General features: G+C 36.5%; 2 protein-coding genes across 6 annotated transcripts in view; one reads left to right on the top strand and one right to left on the bottom strand.

The window, feature by feature from the left end:
* The first annotated feature begins 739 nt into the window (after nucleotides 1–739).
* Nucleotides 740–9,285, top strand: LOC143242017 (zinc transporter ZIP3-like). The gene is made up of 2 exons (XM_076485362.1): nucleotides 740–2,146; nucleotides 8,758–9,285. Exons 1-2 carry the CDS (start codon nucleotides 1,091–1,093, stop codon nucleotides 8,989–8,991), a joined length of 1,290 nt encoding a protein of 429 aa, XP_076341477.1. The 5' UTR covers nucleotides 740–1,090; the 3' UTR covers nucleotides 8,992–9,285.
* Nucleotides 9,286–9,857: 572 nt separating this feature from the next.
* LOC143241988 (rho GTPase-activating protein 100F-like) overlaps nucleotides 9,858–21,500 on the bottom strand; it is an 81,670-nt gene continuing 70,027 nt past the window's right edge. For 4 of the 5 annotated variants that reach the window (XM_076485346.1, XM_076485334.1, XM_076485341.1 and 1 more), the window contains 4 exons: nucleotides 15,213–16,098; nucleotides 14,631–14,791; nucleotides 12,683–12,881; nucleotides 9,858–10,474 (listed from right to left, as the gene is read on the bottom strand). In XM_076485346.1, the coding sequence (XP_076341461.1) occupies nucleotides 10,344–10,474; nucleotides 12,683–12,881; nucleotides 14,631–14,791; nucleotides 15,213–16,098 (1,377 nt within the window). In that variant the 3' untranslated portion in view covers nucleotides 9,858–10,343. The remainder of the gene's footprint in view (nucleotides 10,475–12,682; nucleotides 12,882–14,630; nucleotides 14,792–15,212; nucleotides 16,099–21,500) is intronic. The other variant, XM_076485357.1, reaches the window with a different exon arrangement.

Raw genomic sequence — 21,500 nt, 5'->3', positions numbered from 1 at the left:
ATCTTGAATTTCTCCTTTTTAACAAATTGTGGGATTACTCGTGACATTATAACGCTCACATAGCTGAAAGGGCGAGAATGTTCGGTGATGGGACTCGAACTTGCGATCCGCAGATTTCGAGTCAAACGCTTTAACCTCAGGCTCTTTGAGCGCGTATATTTAATGTCATCAGGTATCGTTGTTCTACTCGACAGGTGTCACTCTGTTTATTGAATACAAACTCATTGATTTATGCGCCACTGGGTATGGCACAGCTGCTCTAACTGCACGCTCTTATTACAAGTACCTATGTCACATGACAAGTGTAAGAAATGCGTGTTTTCATAATTTACATAATAACTTGTTTTGAGAGTTCTCATTTATGCGCAGATAGCTTGTTGTGTGATATGGTGGGAACATTCCTTAAACAAAACAACAAACTACTTGCATAATTGTGGCTTATATAAACTTTGGTTTTGAAATTTTTTCCAAACTTGTTTGCAAATTACATTAACTGTATTTATAGTACTTTAATATCATTACTTTAGAAATAATATTGTATATTATGAAATACGAATACATATACACATGCCTTTTTTTTTCTTCTGTAAATGGTAGAATCTGGTAAGGCGCTGTATTATTTTTAAGAATGTTATTAGTTTGAACCAGTACGCTATTATGTGACGTAGTACAGACGTCATAGGGTATCATTTCCTCTGTTCGTGTTACAGGTACGCGTTACTCGTTCAGGTTTTCTTGCACAAGTGTGAACAGCCACTGGAAAACGCAACGATAGAACCAGTGTATCGGTCCACAAGGAATGACGTTAGATAAAAAGTTATATAACATCTTTATGAGTTTAGTTAGTTGTTGCTGTTTGTTTCAGTAGATATCGGAATAAATATAACCAAAGTTAGTTGTCTTTGTTTCTTTTAAATACTGTTAATATAAAGGCAATTCCTTCAGACTAGTTTTTATTATTTTTTTTAATATTGTGTGTTATGGTCGCTTGTACAGAAATTTCACAATATCAACAGTATATGTGAGCTACTACTATCTGTATAGGAAGGCATCACTGTCTTAAATAGGAAAACCGCACACTTGTCATATAATGTTCGCACCTGTAAATATGAGCGAAACGTTAGAACAGCTGAATCAGACATACCTTGACCAGATGAATGTGAGCACTCGCTTTCCATGGAGTAAGCCAGTCAAGAAGAACGGGATGGAATATTATTCTGGAGTAGAACTAGTGACTGCTCAAATTGTAAGTTCAATGGGGATGTTTGGAAGCATGTTAGCATCATTTATGGTACCTTATTTCTGTGTTGCTCGCTGGCCACAAACAATGCGTGGTCTCAGGTACCAGTTGGCTCTCAGCTTGGCCAACTGTTTCTCGGGAGGAGTCTTTATGGCGACATTTTTTGTGGGCCTATTGCCTGAAGTGCGAAAAATGTTTCAATTAGTTTTAGAGTTGAAGGGAATACACACAAATATTCCTATTACAGAGTGTATGGTCTTTGTTGGGTTTGTCCTGGCTCTTCTTATAGAGCAAGTCGCACTGAACTACCAGGAAAACAAAACTTCCGTACGTTTACCATCTTCTAATGGCTTTATTAATTTAGACAAGAAGGACTGGTGCGACAAAGAAACTAATTCTGACCCAGACAGGTCAAAACGTCTATTAAAAAGCGAAAGTCGAGAATCTTTGCTTTCTGAAGCTAATCATTCTACAGACGAAGAGGAAATGTATTTAAAAGCAAGAACTCTATCTAATCACATCAATGAGGTTTCTGGCCTCGAATCTGCTTCTTCTTATCAAGATTATGAAGACAAACAAGAGACCTCTTCGTTGACCACAGTGGGATCTGGACATACAGCTAGCCACGGCCATTCTCACGCAGACATAGGCAACCTAATATACCAAGAATCAGGAGTCCGTTTTATTTTGCTAGTTTTATCTTTAACTATCCACTCTATTTTCGAAGGGTTAGCCTTAGGGCTGCAGAATGATGTTGTCACCCTCTTCAACTTGTTCCTTGGAGTTGCTATTCACGAATTGCTTGTTGCGTTCTCAATGGGGGTTAACGTCGCCCGTCTGAGGTTGTCACGTGCAGCCACCTTTCTGTTCTCTGTCCTTTTTTCCGCTTCTATTCCAGTGGGACAGGTAAGTTACTAGTGGTGTTATCAACATAACAGTGGCGTATTAAGGTAAGAGCTAGAGGGAACTCAGCTTCCTTATATTTAGGGTTGAATGTTTACTTTTGTATCTGCAATTCAAATAATACGTAACCGAAAAGAACACAGTTCAACAATGAAATGTAACAACGTGATACGATTGAACGTGACACAACAATATAGGAAATGAGAATGACGTCATAGAAGAAGAAATATATTTGACGATACACATATAACTTACACTGAGAAATTACACCTAACAACAATGTATTACTTACATACTAACATTTTTGTCTCAATATTAGTAAACCTAGTTAAAATATTAAAAGAAAATCGAATAAGTAACAAAAGAAATTATACCAGAATCAACACTTGCAAGAAGTAGTAAGTATTAAAATAGCTTAATACTAGGATATATGTATTAATATGAATTTTTCTTATATTGTTTATTATTATGAAGTATAAATGTTTCGCTTTAACCATTACTATTTTTTTAATTTCTCACTTTTACACGCCCGAGTCGCGCTAAACATGCTCGCCCTCCCAGCCGTGGGGGCGTATAATGTGACGGTCAATCCCACTATTCGTTGGTAAAAGAGTAGCCCAAGAGTTGGCGGTGGGTGGTGATGACTAGCTGCCTTCCCTCTAGTTTTACACTACTAAATTAGGGACGGCTAGCGCAGATAGCCTTCGAGTAGCTTTGCGCGATATTAAGAAACAAACTAAGTCAACCTCTATTTTCGCATTAAACAGTTTGTAATATTAGGCCTCTAAAAGCTGCAATGGCAAAATTGTTGGTTGAAATAAAACGTTTGATATTGTTAGCTGACAAACAAAAATTATTTTGTTCTAGTTTGTTTTTGAATTTCGACAGATTACAAGTCGAGTGCCTTAACCACCTGACCATGCTGAGTCCTTTACGAATGACAGTGATTTTAGTTTGAAGAGACTGTTAAAAAAGAGGTTGCAGTGTTTTCGCTGTATAAGTTTACTCTAGAATGTAAAACACTGAATAGCAGTAATGAATTATCGTAGAACTGTCAGTAGTACAATTCTATATACATTATATACATTCAAATTCAAGATATTTGAAGAGTATGAAGAAAGAACTGAGAGAAACTGAGCAGTTATTTTAATTAACTGTGTAATATACAGCATTTTGATTGTTGGTATTTTTTCGCGTAAAACTGCACAATTAGCTATCTGTGATATATCCATTGCAGGGAATCGAATCCCTTCTTTTAGCGTTGTAAATCTGTAAACTTGTTGTGAAAGTGATTTGGTGCCACTAGTAAAAGAAAGGTTGATAACAGGTTTTGATAGTAAGAACAATTTTCATTGTAAATTTTTATTTTCTTGCTTTATATTGTTCCTAGGTCACTACATTTAAAGAGAGATGTATTCGTTTATGTCCTTAAAATCTCTACGATACGTTAGAACCATTTTGTTTTCAGAAGAAAACATCATATAAAAGGATGGTGAATATTGGTTAGAAGGAAAGATACATTTTTTAGTATTTCAAATAATTTGTGATGCTGATGTTACGTAAGCAAAGGTTATTAAAGGGTGTGATTGAGGGTTTGGCTACATTTTTAAGTGCTCCAGAAAATCCAAAAGACGTAAGTAGAGCGCGTTTAAAGTGACTGATACATTTACATTAAGAGGCTTCGGAAGGAAATGAGCAAATGGCCTCTCGTATGAGTTTGTGCGTTGGAGGATGTGAATATACCATTATTGCCTGGTGACCAAAACAGACTGAGTTTCTTTCCATAAAATGAAGCTATGTCAAAATTTTCGAGTGCAACGTAAACCTAAAACAAAAGTTAAGATATTTTTACGCAAACATCACTGTGATTGGTTGGTTTGTTTTGAATTTCGCGCAAAGCTACTCGAGGGCTATCTGCGTTAGCCATTCTTAATTTAACAGTGTAAGACTAGAGGGAAGGCAGCTAGTCATCACCGCCCACCGCCAACTGTTGGGCTACTCTTACGGCTGAAAGGGCGAGCATGTTTGGTGTGAGAGGGATTCGAACCCACGACCCTCGGATTACGAGTCGAATGCCTTAACCACCTGGCTATGCCAGGCCCATCACTGTGAAGAAAAAGTTCCAAAGACATGAATCAACATAAAACAGGTGATTTCAACTACAGTCAAACCCACAATTTCATAGATGGAGACTAAAAAGTTACAACTACTGTTTCTAAATTCGATAATTAAAAATTCGTTAATAGCGAATTTGATGATTTTTCAAGATTTAAAATACATTTGATAACATTCGCAACACAATTTAAATGTTAAGAGAATACTAATAATCTTCTATAAAAATCAAATCAATGACCACATGCACGTTCATGCTTATAAATAAATCTTGTTGACTGAATAGCAAAACTTTTTCACAGATGAAAATTTATTGGTGTAAAAAGCGTGCAGTTTGGTCTTTGGTTTGTTTGGAATTTACGCAAAGTTACACGAGAGCGAGTGTTTTATTAGAGCAAAGCCACATCAGGCTATCTGCTGAGTCTACACGAGATCGAGCTTATTTGGTGGAACAGGAACTGGAACCAGCTACTCACAGACTGCTAGTCGAGTGTCATAACCATCTTTACCTTTTCTTTCTTGTTATTACTAAAATTATTTCGGTGTCTACGCATCTCTTTCTTTTAAAGAAATCTGTATGAAACTCATATTCTTTTCTTATACAAGAAGATTATTTAAAATTAGAAACTTGTAAGTTTTTTGTAGTGGATCAACAATAAATGCTATTGATGTTTTTCATAAAAGAACAACGGTATGTATACAGTCTTGCAACCCTAAAAGCTGGCACCAGATTCCCCGCGACGGATACAGCAGGTAGCACAATGTGCTTTACTCTAAAATAAATACAAAGACAATAAACTTTTATCAAATTGTATATTATGATTATTTTTCCGAATTTCCAATGTTTTTTTTGATGTTTCGAATAATTTCAAGTGCTGAAAAATCTTTTACCAAACAGCAAAAATAATCAAAAATTAAAAACTATAATCGTTAGTCAGTTTTTACATACACACAGAAAAGAAAGATTTTTTGTGGCCTGTTGAACTATAGTTCACTGTTATACGCAGTATGAAATTAATCGAATGTATAAAATAAAAATCATACGTACTCATTAATTTCTTTTAATAAGACACTTACTTTAACTTACAGTACTTCCTAAATAACAGAAGTGTAATTATTTTAACAAGCTTGTTACATTTATCAGAATTAAAACGTGATACGTTGACTGAACTATCAGTTTTTTTTTTTTTGAATTTCGCACAAAGCTACTCGAGGGCTATCTGTGCTAGCCGTCCCTAATTTAGCAATGTAAGGCTAGAAAGAAGGCAGTTAGTCATCACCACCCACGGCCAACTCTTGAGCTACTCTTTTACCAACGAATAGTGGGATTGACCGTCACATTATAACGCCCCCACGGCTGGGAGGGCGAGCATGTTTGGCGCGACGCGTGCGCGAACCCGCGACCCTCAGATTACGAAGCGCACGCCTTAACGCGCTAAGCTATGCCAGGCCCTGAACTATCAGCTACTTCTGGCCTGATAAAAACAAACCAAAGAGCAGACTCAAACTGGAGATGGACTTTGGCCATCTTGCTTCCGTAAGGATCAGAAAGAGGAAGTTGTTCTAACTAGACTACGCATTGGTCACAATTTTTTAACTCATCGTTTTTGGTTTTTTTTCTGGGACTGATGGATCAGTGTGTTGTCTGTGTAACACTCAGGTTACAATCAGCCACATTTTACTGTATTGCCGTCGTTATGACTCTGAACGACGGCACCATTTTAAACATGTTCTGTCCCAAGGTTTATCCATAACGTTAGACAGTGTTATTGATGATGGTGACACTTCTCCACCGTGGAAATGTTTTTAATTTTTTAAAGACCATTATTCGTTTTAATGCTATTTAAGTTTTTTAATTTGTACATTAGATCTTTCTTAATGTGATTCCCTTTTAAGAATCAAAACCCATCTTGTTCGTTTTGAAATTAGAAAATGGTCGTAACGTCAAATAACTCGGAACCAGGACTGGAAATGTCAACTTCAGGTGACTGACTGTGGTTTTTGTACTTACCTGTTAGTCTTCCTGGCGAGCTATGATAATTACAGTTATGCTACAGAAAGTCCTTTACAACATGTATTACTGTAGTTTTCTCTTACCGCTGTAGACGAGATGTAAACATTGGCTTTAATGCTATTTATGTTTTTTAAACTTTGTTTTGTTTTACCTTAACTTCCTTTTATGAATTTTGCTAAAGTTACTTTAATTTCCACTTTTTACTGGATGTTTGGCGCAGATAGCCTAGCTGCTTTGTGCCATAGAACACCAAACTAACCAACCAACTAATCTTTTCAAAAGAGTTTATGGATTAGCCGAAGATAACCTTAAGATTACCAAAACAGTAGCGTTTAACAATGTTTTATATTTTTTAGTAAAACATCTGAGACTGTCGCTGTGCATGCGTTTGGACTAGTTACTGCCAACAGCACCATATCACCAATCTGAGGGAGTTAGCTGCCACTCATATATGACGACTACAACTTAAACTATAGGGAATAACTTATGTTTTTGCATGGAGTCGAACACGGATCGGCAGCTCCAAAATTCAGAGATCTATCACAAGACCAACCCTTGGTCGGCAGTACGTTTGGTTTGGTATGTTTTGAATATCGCGCAAAGCTACACGAGGGCTATCTGCGCTGGCCGTCCATAATTTAGCAGTGTAAGACTAGAGGGATGGCAGCTAGTCATCACCACTCACCGCCAACTATTGGGCTACTCTTTTACAATCGAATAGTGGGATTGATAGTCACATTATAACGCCCCCACGGCTGAAAAGGGGAGCATTTTTTATGCTACGGGAATTCGAACCCGCGACCCTCGGATTACGAGTCGAGCGCCTTAACCACCTGGTCATGCTGGGCCCGGCAGTACTTCGTGGACTTTTATATTAACAAATCAACTTTGTTTGTTTATCAGATATGAAAGAAAATTAGCGCGTGCTAAAACCCCTCTGCTTTGAAACATGTACTGTTCATATATGTTCTGTTTACCTGGTCAAACGTTTCTGTCTTGAAGCTTAAAGCGTTCATTTTCTAAAGACTTGCTCAATTTTCTTTGTCTGCAAAAAGTTTCCATTTGTATTCTATCGACCTGCTCAAACTTCGCTTTCTTGAAATTCACGCTATCCGTTTATTTTTTGTTTATCTGCCCAAACTTTACCATCTTGAGACTTATACCGCTCATTTATCGAATCGGATGGTCCGTGATTAACGTCCTGATACCTCAAAAAACGTATTCTGCACTTTGGGATAATGGATGCGTTACAACAGCGACAGTCAAATACTATTATTCGATTAGAGTATCTCATGAGTTGGCGGTTGGTGTTGTTGACCAACTGTCTTTAAGTTCTCTCTAGTTCAGTGGTTCTTAATTTTTTCTTGTCAAAGTCGCGACCCAGTAAATAGCTTTAATGTAAACAAGTGACTTACTAAATAATCGTTAAATAAATAATCTGCTTGTCTATTTGAAAGTCAGTTTGTGACCCTTTTACAAATCTTGACGACTCATGGGTCGAGAAACAGGAACAGCTATGCGCTATACACCCTTGTGTAGCTTTGCACAAATATCCGAAACAAAGAAACAAATTGACCTGCTAGGACTTTTATTTTAAAATTTGAGCTGTTCGTATATCTTCTGCTGACCAGTTAATGTCCAGGTTCAATAGAATGAAAAGTGATTTGACGTCGTAGAACAGTTAGTTGCTGTTTCTCTCAGTAAGTGTATTTTGCAAACTTGTCATCTTGTTATGTTTTTAAATAATCCTCAATTAAGAAGAAAATGAGACACTGTTACTTATTAGCTACCTATTTTATTAGTGTTCCTAAATATTTTCACACAGATAAGCCCTAAAACTTAACTCAATTCTGATCGTTCACAACTTTTACCTTATGTCACTGAAGAATATACAAGATAGTCCTAGAGAAACACATCCACGACGTTTTCAACATTTTGTAGCCTAATTCAAACAGTTTTTTAATGGAAATGTCACTAGATTTGTAAAATAGTGGCTTTCAGTAGGTTTAACCGATATTCGATTTAAGTACAAGGTTGCAAAAACATGTCTACAGTTACGGTGGTGATGGAGTCCGTTATCCTAGATTTTAGCTCCGTGATGTTTGTTATTGGTGTGCGATACACGATGTCCTTAACATACCCTCATATTTCTTTTCTATACTGGCGTTTGTAGTTACGCTTCACCACAGCTATCGACCTGGTCTCTGCGAGCCAAATGGGACCTTGAGCCTTTTCTTGCACGCTTGCCATTTTACAGGGTAACACTAGTCAATGGAGTGAAAACAACAACAACAACAAAAACATGATAGTGAAAATGTTTGATTTTGGCTGCAAGATGTTGAAAATAGCATGGTTGTATTTTCTTAGTTTTTTAGTTAGCAACTTTTAAAATAGGGAAGTTATTTTTGGACGATTATATATTATTAGTTCCTAGACTATATTCATAATCAATTAAATATACATTTAAATGAGTCACATTCTATTTCAGATAGTGGGCCTGTGTGTGGGTAGCAACCAATCTATTGGTGGACAAACTGTCAGCGCTGTTCTTCAAGCAATTGCAGCGGGAACATTCATCCACGTGACCTTTATGGAAGTAATTCCATGCGAATTTAAAGATAGCGGCCATCGGTTGATTAAAGTTTTCTTCCTGTTTATTGGTTTCTTGTCGTTATTAGGTTGCACAGTAGCACTAAACGAAGGTGCTGGCCACACACACTAGTAAACATTTAACTTGTTTGTAAAATTTGTTTGATCGTTATCTTGTTAAAGGTCTTTATCATTAAATCTAAGAAAGAGCCAAAATGTCATGTTGGAATGAGGTTTGATGTAAGGTGCTTATTTGTTCACTGCACTTAGTTGAAGTGTTTGGTATCCAATAATGCATTTTTGTATTAAAATACACGATTCGGATTCAATATGATTATTTCAACCAGCTTTATACGGTTTCAAAATTGTAAATGCTTTTGAATTAAAATGAATTAAAATATTTTTCCCAACAGTGTTATATCATAACCATTATTTTGTGTAATGTTTTCAACTACTAAAGCTGTGAAATCTTGATAGAGTTTGTATTCATAGCTCATGTATACAAAAGATCTATTGATTATTTGACACGATTACTGTTTGTTAGAAGTTAAAAGGATAACCTTGTGCCATGTTTGGGTTTATCCTGATTAAATGGTAAACAATGCAGTTCCACATTCTAGATGGTAAACTGCAATCAGCTTTTTAAACACTCATGTAAACTATTTATCCACCAAACTACTTGAGAGTACTTAGCATAATTGTGTTTAAAGTTCCTAGTGACATACAAGTCACAAAAACATTTAAACTAAACTATCACCAGTATTTTAATTAGTCCAATTATTTTGATATTTCATATCAAAATTTTACCCCATTTCTTAGCAAATTATTTACAATGTGAGATATAAGAAAAGAAAAAAATAATAACATAATATTACTAAAATGTGACACAACATGTGGCTCCCACTTGTTGTGAACGGGATATGAACAAATAGTAGTTTGAAGGATAATGTGGAAAAGACACATGGTTTTGTTTTGTTCAAGTTTAACAACGTCACAGGAGATCAATCAATCGTTTATTAAAAACAAAGAAATGATGGACATTAAATCATTCTCGTTAACAATTGGTGTGTCTTTAACAAAAATCCATTGACATAAAACAACAACTGAGTATCTACGCCAAAGTCTCTAAGTACAGGGGTTCTTCTAACTAACAAGATTCAGATTAAGTGCACATATCAGGTTGAACTAGGAACAAACTCTGCCGATAGATGGATATATTAACGGAAAGGCTAAAGCGGCATCTGCTGAGCATACTAACGTTGACGTAACAATTATTTTTATAATTATAATTTTATAGAAGGACCCACAGACTTGAAAGTTACACATAACTTTAGAACGTAATTATACTTGCATTCGCACCTTATGGATTAAATAATTCTACTTGTCCTTTTTAAAAGAAATTTCACATGTTCCATGAGGCAGCTTCCTTTGGCTTCTTTGGAACCGTGGATGAAACAAACTGCGGCACTCCTTAAGTAACTGTTATTAACATGTAGATGTAGGAAGAACTTGATGACCAACAGACCATGCCACTGTCTTCTTCTCTTCCTCTGTATCTTGGGCTGGCTGCCCATTTTGTTCATTGTTACTAGAATCGCTGCTCCCATTACCTGAGACTTACAACAATAAATAAAATGTACTTTAAAATCTACTCAAGCACAAAATATAAACAAATAAGTTTCTGTAAGAGTTGTCTGAAGCTAAAGGTAAGCCTAGTTTTACTTGCATTTTTACCTGAAGGTAATAAATAAACATTCATACACTCACATATTATGAAGATGTATTTAGATTGCAGATTTAGAATTTGTAGATGGAGATATCCATTTAGTTTAACAGCATTAGATGTAAAAAGAAATGTGGATATACGTAATACGTCTTGCCTCAGTCATGGTATAGTAAGCAGTGTGCGGTAACTTGTAACAAATTAAAATATACGAATACAAACGTCTCCTTTAGAAACGTGTCTAGACAAGAATTATTAACTTGAGAAACTTGTTTAGACAACACGTGCCAGTTTAAGAAACTTGTCTAGACAACAAGTGCCTATTTAAGATACTTGTCTAGACAACAAGGGTGTTTACTTAACAACTTGTCCAGAAAACAAGTTTGTTTACTTAAGAAACTTGTCTAGACAACAAGTGCCTATTTAAGATACTTGTCTAGACAACAAGGGTGTTTACTTAACAACTTGTCCAGAAAACAAGTTTGTTTACTTAAGAAACTTGTCTAGACAACATAGGCATTTGTTTGTTTTGAATTTTGCGCAAAGTTACAAGAGGGCTATCTGCGCTAGTTGTCCCTAACTTAGCAGTGTAAGACTAGAGGGAAGGCAGCTAGTCGTCACCACCCACAGTCAACTATTGGGCTACTCTTTTACTAACGAATAGTGGGATTGACCGTCACATTATAACCCCTAAAAGCTGAAAGGGCGAGCATGTTTGGTGTGACGAGGATTTGAACCAAAACGTCTACTTAAGAAACTTGTTTAGACAACAAGTGTGTTTACTTAGAAACTGTTTATTAAGATTGAACACACCTACATTAGTTGCTTATAATGTTATGTCACATCTACATAAATAGATATTAAACATGGTGACAGACCTTAGGGAACATAACGTTATTATTGCAGCTAGCCACTTGTATGGATTCGCATATAATCGAATTCTCTTATTTATCTTCTTACGTACGCACTTCCCACCAATATCAAGCTATGATAGTGTAGCGAATCATATGATAAAAAAGTCTGTACCTGTATTAATTACTAAGTAACTTAAGTTCTTAAGGTATATTTTCAAATCCATTTAGACCAACGCTTCTTTAGGATGTAAGTATCCAGAAACAATTTATAGATACATTTGTCTTAAATGTACGGTATTAGTTTTGAGTAAATCCATATGGAAGGTTGTGTGTGTGTTTGAAGGGATTAATACAATTCATGATTAAGTACAGGGTGTTTGGAAAATATGTTAATAAATTTATAAGCATTTATCTATGAGTACGTAGAAATTTCTGTCAGGCCAGTGTCATGTTGCCACGATATCCAAAGCTTGCGGAATTGTATTTCCGTTTATCTAAATAATTTTTAATATTCATTGCAGTAGCGATTCAACGTTTCTGTCTCCGAAACACAAGTAAGCACATTTATTATGGCAATTTTCGAACAGCCTATGTGTCTGAGAATATGTGTCAAGCAAAAGAGAGGACTTTAATCTTAAAACAAAAAAGCACTGTTTGTTTGCAATACGAAGTCGGTTTACCAGTTCTTAAAACAAAAAAAGCACTGTTTGTTTGCAAAACGAAGTCGGTTTACCAGTTCTTAAAACAAAAAAAGCACTGTTTGTTTGCAAAACGAAGTCGGTTTACCAGCTCTTACAACAAAAAAGCACTGTTTGTTTGCAATACGAAGTCGGTTTACCAATTCTTAAAACAAAAAAGCACTGTTTGTTTGCAAAACGAAGTCGGTTTACCAGTTTTTAAAACAAAAAAGTACTGGTTTGCAATACGAAGTCGGTTTACCAGTTCTTAAAACAAAAAAAGCACTTTATTTGCAATACAAAGTCGGTTTACCAATTCTTAAAACAAAAAAGCACTGTTTGTTTGCAAAACGAAGTCGGTTTATTAGTTTTTAAAGAATGTACTGTTTGTTTGCGAAACAAAGTCGGTTTATCAGTTCTTAAAACGAATAAAAAAATTCATAATTTCGAGCTCATCGAGCTCAAATAAGTGTCCATAAAGGATCTCGTTCTAGTATTTTATTTATGAGTCGAAGAAATGCATTGTAATGTCAAGCAAAAGGTCTTTGTTATGTCGTTCGGGGTCATTACCTTTTTTGACGGGCCAGATATCTATAAGATATCTGAAGACGTCAATAGTTTTCCGGAGGTCAACAACAGGATCTCCTATTTCGGTGTGGCACATAACGACAGGACCGAAGCACATAGCTAAACTCTGTGATGTCATCTTATTTCTTTCACTGTGGTTGGATACTAGCTTGAGATGATCCATTAAAACCATGGTCGTACACTATGAGAACAAATAACGTGTTACAAATACTTGTTAAAACTAGACGAATAGACACACAAAAATACTTCATCCATGTTTATAATTTCAAACGGTTCCATTACCACATTGTTTCCATGATATCAATTTTAGTGTCAAAGCTTTTAGTACTACTTCTATAAATGATACAGTTTACTTGTTATTATATTTGATATCTATATTATAAGCTTACACCTTTTTACCTCCTTTCCAGTGTGTGGTATATATTTTATATGAATTATTGTTAAATGTCCTTGATTAGACACGTTTATTTTGCAATTCTTTGTAGTTTAAACATATTTTAGATTTCTCCATATACCCCAATATTGGAAAAAAAAAGGAATTATTAGCAATTCTTGAAACTTGTTCCTAATTAACTTATGATGGGTAATGAAGGAAAGTTTATAAATTTAAAATAAATTCGTAAAACCCAGGTGGGCTACAATACTTAGTTCCAACTGGGATACTACACATCAGTTTTATTCGTCTTTAAGCCGTAGCTGGAGAATAAGAGCTACGGATGTTTTTCCTATTGGACAAACTTGACCTGTCCAGCGACATCGTTTTACAATACATCCTGTAATGCAGAACCACGAGTATTGTTTTGGACAAACATAAATAAATTGGTAGAATTAATTTATAATGACATTTTTTTGGTGTTTGTAGCAATTGTCATATTGGGTAAACGGCAGTTCGGAGACCCCTAATGTTCAGGCATACTTATGATTTACTCTCGAATAACCTTGTGGATTTTATTTATTTATTTTTTAAAAATAAAATTTATAGTATAATTTTATACTGTTGTTTTCTATTTTATATTGACTGTACGGCATTTATTATTATTATTTCTTAATTTGAATATAGACGTCTGTAATTTAGAACTGCCGACCTGAGGGGGATAATCAGTTAACAGCACCCACTACATACGTGATTACTCTTAACGGAATGGTGGGATTGATTGTCAAAGTTATATAATGTGTATAATTGAATATTTGAAGCATTCTCAGCAGTACATTACATCTCATTTTTTGGACCTTCTAATACGCAGTCCAGAACGCTGACTTTTATACCACATGAAGCCTAATTAGGCAAAACAGAATTGAACACGATGCTTCACAGAACATTGCCTTTCCTTTCTGATTTTCAATTAAAAATAACCCACCCATAGGTAGTTTGGTTTGTTTGGAATTTTGCGCAAGCTACACGAGGGCTACCTGCGTTAGCCGTCCCTGCGGTGAGTAGTGATGACTAGCTGCTTTCCATTTACTTTTTTACTCCCAAATTAGGACCTTTATAATGTGATGATCAATTCCACTATTCGTTGGTAAAAAAAAAGGAGGAGCACGTTTGACCGTAGAGAGATTGGAACCCGCAATCCTTAGATTAGGAGTCGAGAGCCCCTAACTACTTGGCCATCCCGGGCCGTTATATCTTCCAACATAAAGAATAATGAAATGTCTCTCTTCACTTTTATAAACAAGCCCATACTGGACAGTACGGTACTTATTTAATTACTGGTATTGTTAAATTAAGAATGAATTGCTAGCCCTCGTGTAGGTTTGCGCGAAATTCTAAAACAAACAAACTATACTGAGGTCACGATTTCTACGTTACAACCAGTCATTTCTCACTGCAACAACGATTATTTTTTCTACAAGATACGTTACGAAAAAGCACCGAAATGCACTGTGGAACTCAATATATTAATACTCGTATTAAGGCGCAACACCTTACTCTATTAACTTTAGGCAGACATTCAAGTATACTGAGCATGAGTTTGGCGTTTCCTTCAGGGTCATCTGGAAGGCAGACACTCAAGCCATCCACTAGCATATCAAAGAGACCTTTGGTGAAAAGTGGCTCAGTGAGTTCTCGCAGGTAATCTTTCAATACACCTGGTGAAAGAAAACAAAGATAAAACACAGTATTACATCTGCAGAAACAGTACAAGTACCAGGAACCTTAACATAAATACTTAAGTACAAGAAATAATTCAACAACAGCTGCAGTTTACATTGTTTGCTAGTAGCGACATCAACATATCCAACATGTTCCATTCTTTAAATCTACTATTCAGTTGTAATGTCAATAATACGTAGAACGTTTTCCACCTTTTATACGTACTGCTTATGAGGAACGGCATTAATGCTTGGAACGTGTTCCATATTTCACATACACAGTACTTACTAGTAACGACGTTCATGTGTGGAATATTTACATGCACTAGTTAAAATACTTTGAACATTTTATATCATTTATGCTCACTGCTTACTAACATTAGCGTTTGGAACATGTTCCTTTACATGCATTACATACCAGTAACAACGTTAATGTCTGGGACATGTTCTATTGACAAGTCAACCATCCAAGTGGTTCGTTCAAATGCATCTCTTAATATTTTTTTCCTGACTGCTGAGCCACACAATCTGTAGATTCCTACACTGTCTAACCCTCGTTTTTCTACTTCATCCAAACATTTTTTTACCACTAAGGGGATACCAAAGCCAGTATTCTCTCTAGCCACCACCGTTTCTAGGTCAACTCCGAATACTCCAGAAGAACTTGGTGCCTGGAGCCTTTGAAAAGACTGTCGAGGGTCCTTGTAATGAATTTTGAGGTAGAGCGTGCCACGAGGCTCGAGCTTGAGGGCGAGACTATTAACCGCGGATTCTCGTAGAACTGCCAGCAGGTGGACCGTTCCCTTATAGCAAAGTTTATGTCGAGAACTGGGATCCCAACTATACAGAAGAAAAGCTATTTCATTATTTTCAACCAGGTCAAGTTCAAATATTTCGTCCCAGTCGAAGCTGTGATCTCCTGTTCTCACAACAGTCCTGGCTTTATGTATGTGGTCACATTCTATGACGCAGTACAAGTCCCGGAAGTGGTCGGCATGGCCAGTTGGTCTGAGTCCTCGACCCGCTAAGAGGTGGACCCACAGCAATCCGCTGAAACTGTTTGTCTGGAGGACTGTTTCGGATTCTTTTTCTGGTCTGTACTTAAAGAATTCCCGTGGATTAAGAGTAAGTAAATGCATCCTCTCCTCCGACGGCTTTATGGGGGTGGGGTGCGGAACCTGACGACCTTGTTCTGAACTTTGTGATTGTACAAATGGTGAAGTTTGGGCTATATCTTCATATCCAAGGGGCAAGAGGGAATGTCTTACTTCTACTTGCGAGGAATGGGGATCCGCCTGGTCCTCCTAAATGAAAACAGAAACAATATGGTATAGCAGGAGTATATAGATGACAGATTAAGAATTGTGTCATGAATTACCTAGTCTTAGCTTCAAGATTCATGTAATATACTTTCATTCCACTGAACACATTTAACTTCAAAATCGTAAAAATTAGCAAATAAGATAAATGATCTAAAATTTAAAAAAGGCTGTTAACACATATGATAAACTATTCAATATTTAACAAACAGTTTACGTACATTAGTATTTTAAAATACATGTTTTTCTAATAACGTAATAAAATATTGTTTTTCAGACAAAACAACAGGGTGTTTACTGTCCAACTTTCAAACAAAATCTTTCTCAGATTTAGCTTATTCTTTTATACAGAAATTATCTGTTTACAAACACAAAAAGTACGTTTCTCGTTTCCTAGTGTAACTATTGTAATAAAAATATTTCTTTTTTACGAATTATTTATGGCTCTTTCATAAATGGAATGTGTGTGCGTGTTTTTTCATAGTAAAGCCTCATCGGGCTATTTGCCGTGTCCATCGAGGGAAATCGTTTGACTGTTTTTGAATTTCGCGGAAAGCTACTCAAGGACTATCTGCGCTAGCCGTACCTAATTTAGGAGTGTAAGACCAGAGGGAAGATAGCTTAGCTAGTAATCACCACCCACCGCCAACTCTTGGGCTACTCTACCAACGAATAGTGGGATTGACCGTCATACTATAACCTCTCCACGGCTGAAAGGGCGAGTATGTTTGGTGCAACGAGGATTCGAACCCGCGACCCTCAGATTACGAGTTATGCCAAGCCATTGAGAGAAATCGAACCCCTGATATCAGCATTCTAAATCAGAATACTTACTGCGGTCCCATCGGGGAACATAATTGGAAGAATAGGTTAACAAAAAACAAAAGAGTTCCGTTACCCGGTGAGTTAGCGGTAACTCTACGAATTTTGAACGCTACAGTCAGAGGTTCGATTCCATTAGTTGGATTCAGATGTGGCTTTTCTATGAAAAACACATATACACTAAAAGCAGTTTTTCACCCCAGAAGAAGCTTGGACTTCAGAAATCAACGTATTTTTAATCAAATTCCTATATTTTACTGTAAATGAAAAGTTTTTCCTTAACATGTTAGGCATTCAATAAAGTTCTGATGTTCTTAGGCGTATAAACATTCCTATGAAAAAAATAAAATAAAAGTTTTATGGGATGAGTTTCATTATTTAAATTTTAATACACTAGTGACTAATCCCTTTATAGTTAGACCCCGGCATGGCCAGGAGGTTAAGACACTCGACTCGTAATCTGATGATCTCGGGTTCAACTCCCCGTCACACCAAAAATGTTCGCCCTTTCAGCCGTGGGGGCGTTATGATGTGTCGTGAATCCCACTATTCGTTGTTAAAAGAGTATTCCAAAATTTGACGGTTGGTGGTGATGACTAGCTGCTTTCGTTTTAGTCTTACACTGCTAAATTAAGGACAGCTAGCGCAGATCGCTTTTGAGTAGCTTTGCACGAAACTGAAAACAAACCAAACTTAATAGTTTCTGGTAATTCCACGTTAATTGCAAGGGCCGATAACGTTAAAAATATAATTTCGATACTTGCAGTGGACAGAGCGCAGACAGCCGATTGTGTGGCTTAGGGCTTAACAACAAAAAACAAAACTGCAATAATTTCCAGTTTCTCATACCTACCTCTCCGTAAACCTTTCAATAACGTTCTTATCACTGGTTTGCCATATTTTTGTTTCTTTAAAGCAAGGCCACATCGGGATATTTGCTATGTTGACCGTGGGAAATACAGTCCCGGATTTTAGCAATGTAAATCTACAAATTTACCACTGTCCCACCAGGGGGAATTTTTCCTCTAAACGGAATGTTGGGACGCATTTAGCATTAGCATCAAAATGAAATCCACATATACATTAGAGAAGCGGTTAAGGATTAGCATAAATGTATTCTAACAGAAATATCCAAGCAAAATATTAAATGATTCCTCAATGATGCGGCCCGGCATAGCCATGTGGGATAAGGCATGTAACTCGTTATCTGAGGCGCGCGGGTTTGCGGCCCCGTAGCACCAAACATGCTCGCCCTTTCAGCCTTTGGGGCGTTATAATGTTACATTCAATACCATTATTCGTTTGCAAAAGAGTAGCCCAAGAGTTGGCAGTGGGTGGTAATGACCATCTGCTTTCCATATAGTCCTACACTGCTAAATTAGGGACGGCTAGCGCAGATAGCCCTCGAGTAGCTTTGCGCGAAATTCAAAAACAAAGAAACCTTAATGATGCTTGACTTTGGGCTAAAACAGATTAATCGTCTGTTGAAAAAAATTAAACTATTTTGTTTAAATAATATTCTTTTATTTTTTAAACTCTCACTGCAGTTTTTAAAATAAGTACATCTCTTTCTCTCAGTGTTGCTGTCATTGTTACAATTCAACATTTTACCTTGTGTTTAAGTTTTATCCCATAAATATTCATAACATAATACATTTCATGGGAAATAACATTAGAAAAAGTCTGTCGGGCAACTCTAGTATTGATCGAAAGGCATTCTCGGCATTGGCTTGTAGTTCGGTTGAAATACTATCATGTTTTTCTTACTACGAAACCGCATATAGTCAGTAAAGAAATATTTGTTATATGTTATCAGTTGTATTGTGACGTAATAACTATACACACAATACGGTGCTCTAGCTTAGCCGCATTAATGATACAACTTAATTTGCGGTTTTCGAATCAAGATCGCACCAAACATGCTCGCCCTTTCAGCCGTGTGGGCATTATAATTTGAAGGTCAATCCCACTATTCATTGGTAAAAGAATAGCCCAAGAGTTGTCGGTGGGTGGTGATTACTAGCTGCCTTTTCTCTAGTTTTACACTGCTAAATTAGGGACGGCTAGCGCAGATAGCCCTTGTGTAGCTTTGCACGAAATAAAAAAAATACATAATTTTCCTCTCCGCTTCCATAATTATTTTGAATACTTTAAACACATACGCTGCAGGCCAAAATCTTAAAGCCAATGAACATAAAGAAAAAATATGCATTTTGTGTTGTTAGACCACATATTTGAGTACAGCTTCGAAAGATGACAATAAGAAAAAGGAAGATCAAAATAACAAAAACGTTTTTTTAGCATTTAATAGGGAAAATGTAAACACTATGAAATTAGCCTAAAAAATTTTAAGACCATACCAAAAAGAAGTCTTAAACAGGGTAGGAAATGCCCAACAAGAGGTCTCAGCAGTGAGTTGCACGGCCGTCATTGCGAATAACTTCAAACATTCGCTTTGGCATGGTCGATATAAGCGTTTGCAGAAGGCTGGCTGGAATGTTATTCCAAGTGGTGAAGATGGCTTCACGAAGATCATGCACAGTTTGGAATTGACGTCCATTTCTATAGGCTTCCCTTGCCATCCACCCCCAAACATTTTCAATGAGGCTTAGTTCGGGCGGACACACTGGATGGCCATGACAAATTCCTTTGTCCTGCGGGCATTGTGGATTGCAGCGTTGTCCTGCTGAAAGATCCAAACATTTCCACACAAGCAAGGGCCTTTAGGATGCTCTCTCCATCATGCCAATATAGCTAGCCACTGTTTGACGCCCCTGTATAACCTGAAGCTCCATTGTTGCATGGAAGGAGAAAACACCCCAGATCATGATGGAACCTTCTCCACTGTGTCGTGTAGAAAATGTCTCCAGTGGGATATCTTTATCGTGCCAGTTACTTTGGAAGCCATCTGGACCATCCAGCTTAAATTTTTTTCTCATCAGAGAACAAAACCTTCTACCACTTTTCTACGTCCCATTTTTGGTGCTTTTAGCAAAGTTTAAGCTGTTTCGTGGTGTGGAAGGAGGCGTGGCGTTTGAACACGTATACGGTTATTAAATCCTTTCTCTCGTAGGTGCCGTCTTATTGTTCTTGAGCTGCATTCTCCCAATGTAACACAGGAGATGTCAGTGGGAGATGTTGACAACGCTAATGCTTGAACACAAATGACTAAATTTCGTTACGTGTTTACCGATTAACGCCTTGTTTCAGTATGGTCTTAAACTTTTGATCAGCTAGTATTTAGACTAATTTCATAGTGTTCACATTTTCCATATTAAATACTAAAAAGGTTTATTTTTATTTTCCCTATTCTTATTTTCATCTTTCGAAGCTCTACTCAAACAAGTGGTTGAGTCTAACAACGCAAAATGCATATTTTGTTCTTTATGTTCAGATTGGCCTCAAGATTTTGGCCAGCAGTGTATGTATACAGGCGTTCACGGTATTTGGTTACCTATCATCGCTATTGAACTTACTGATCTGGAATAATGTAAGTAGCCATTCACCACTCCTGTCTCAGATGCACGCAAATTAAGGCGTTTCAACATCTTTCATACACTTTAGTGCAATTAATCTCTTTGTCTGCAAGTGTACATATTTAATTACTTTTGGTGAGGATTTCTTGGTAGTACAAGCGAAATGAGCCCTGACAGTTTGTCTGTTTATTTTGAATTTCGCGCAAAGTTACACGAGTGCTATCTACGATAGCTGTCTATAATTTCGCAGCGTAAGATTAGAGAGGAGGCAGCTAGTCATCACCACCCACTGCCAACTCTTGGGCTACTCTTTTACCAACGAATAATGAGATTGACTGTCACTTTATAACGCTGCCACAGCTGAAAGAGTGAACATGTTTGGTGTGACGGGGATTCGAAACCGCGACCTTAAGATTACGAGTCCACCGCTCTAACCACCTGACCATGGCGGGCACTTTCTTATTTATCATTAAAGCAAAATAGATTCACTTTTGCAGGCTATAGCCTATCTTTTTGATAAAATTGTTACTAATATTAGAATTTATTCAACAAATTTTACTATTGAACTATGCTTAATGTATGTCACTGGTTGAATAATCTGAAGAAGCAGTAAGTTATAAAAAATAATATTTGGAGATGGAAGGCGAGCTATATAATTAAAATCATGCAAAGATAAAATTAAATGAAAGAAGCCAACATTATCTGCCACGTAATCTCAACAAGTAAATCGTTTGACATACACATGTATGGTTTAAGGAAACTTCAAACTGTGCTTTCCTCTCTGTTTGGGACCTGAAAAAAAGTTTTTTTTGTACCAAATAAAATGTGAATTGGCCAGAAAACGAATAATTAATTGACAAAGTCTTCAAAAATTGTGGATTTGTTTAACCTTTTCATCTCCCAAATATACAAAAATGTACATATGTCACATTTTTGTATATTTGAGTGGAACGTTAAAAAAATGTCAAATACCATGTAAAGTGGACGAAATATGGAGAAGTAATCGTAAAAAACAAACCCTAAAATTGTACCTTTTACGTCATCTTGATATTCTCTATAATTAGACAAGTCTAATTTTTGTACGCCAAT

Source organism: Tachypleus tridentatus, chromosome 2 (genome assembly GCF_004210375.1).
Source record: "Tachypleus tridentatus isolate NWPU-2018 chromosome 2, ASM421037v1, whole genome shotgun sequence".
Classification (NCBI taxonomy): Eukaryota; Metazoa; Arthropoda; class Merostomata; order Xiphosura; family Limulidae; genus Tachypleus; species Tachypleus tridentatus.
This window is presented reverse-complemented; position numbering and strand designations above follow the sequence as displayed.

Coding starts and splice junctions, on each gene's coding strand:
- LOC143242017 (XM_076485362.1), top strand. CDS start 1,091: ATGTTCGCACCTGTAAATATGAGCGAAACGTTAGAACAGCTGAATCAG. Junction 2,147..8,757: donor CTTCTATTCCAGTGGGACAG/GTAAGTTACTAG, acceptor ATTCTATTTCAG/ATAGTGGGCCTGTGTGTGGG.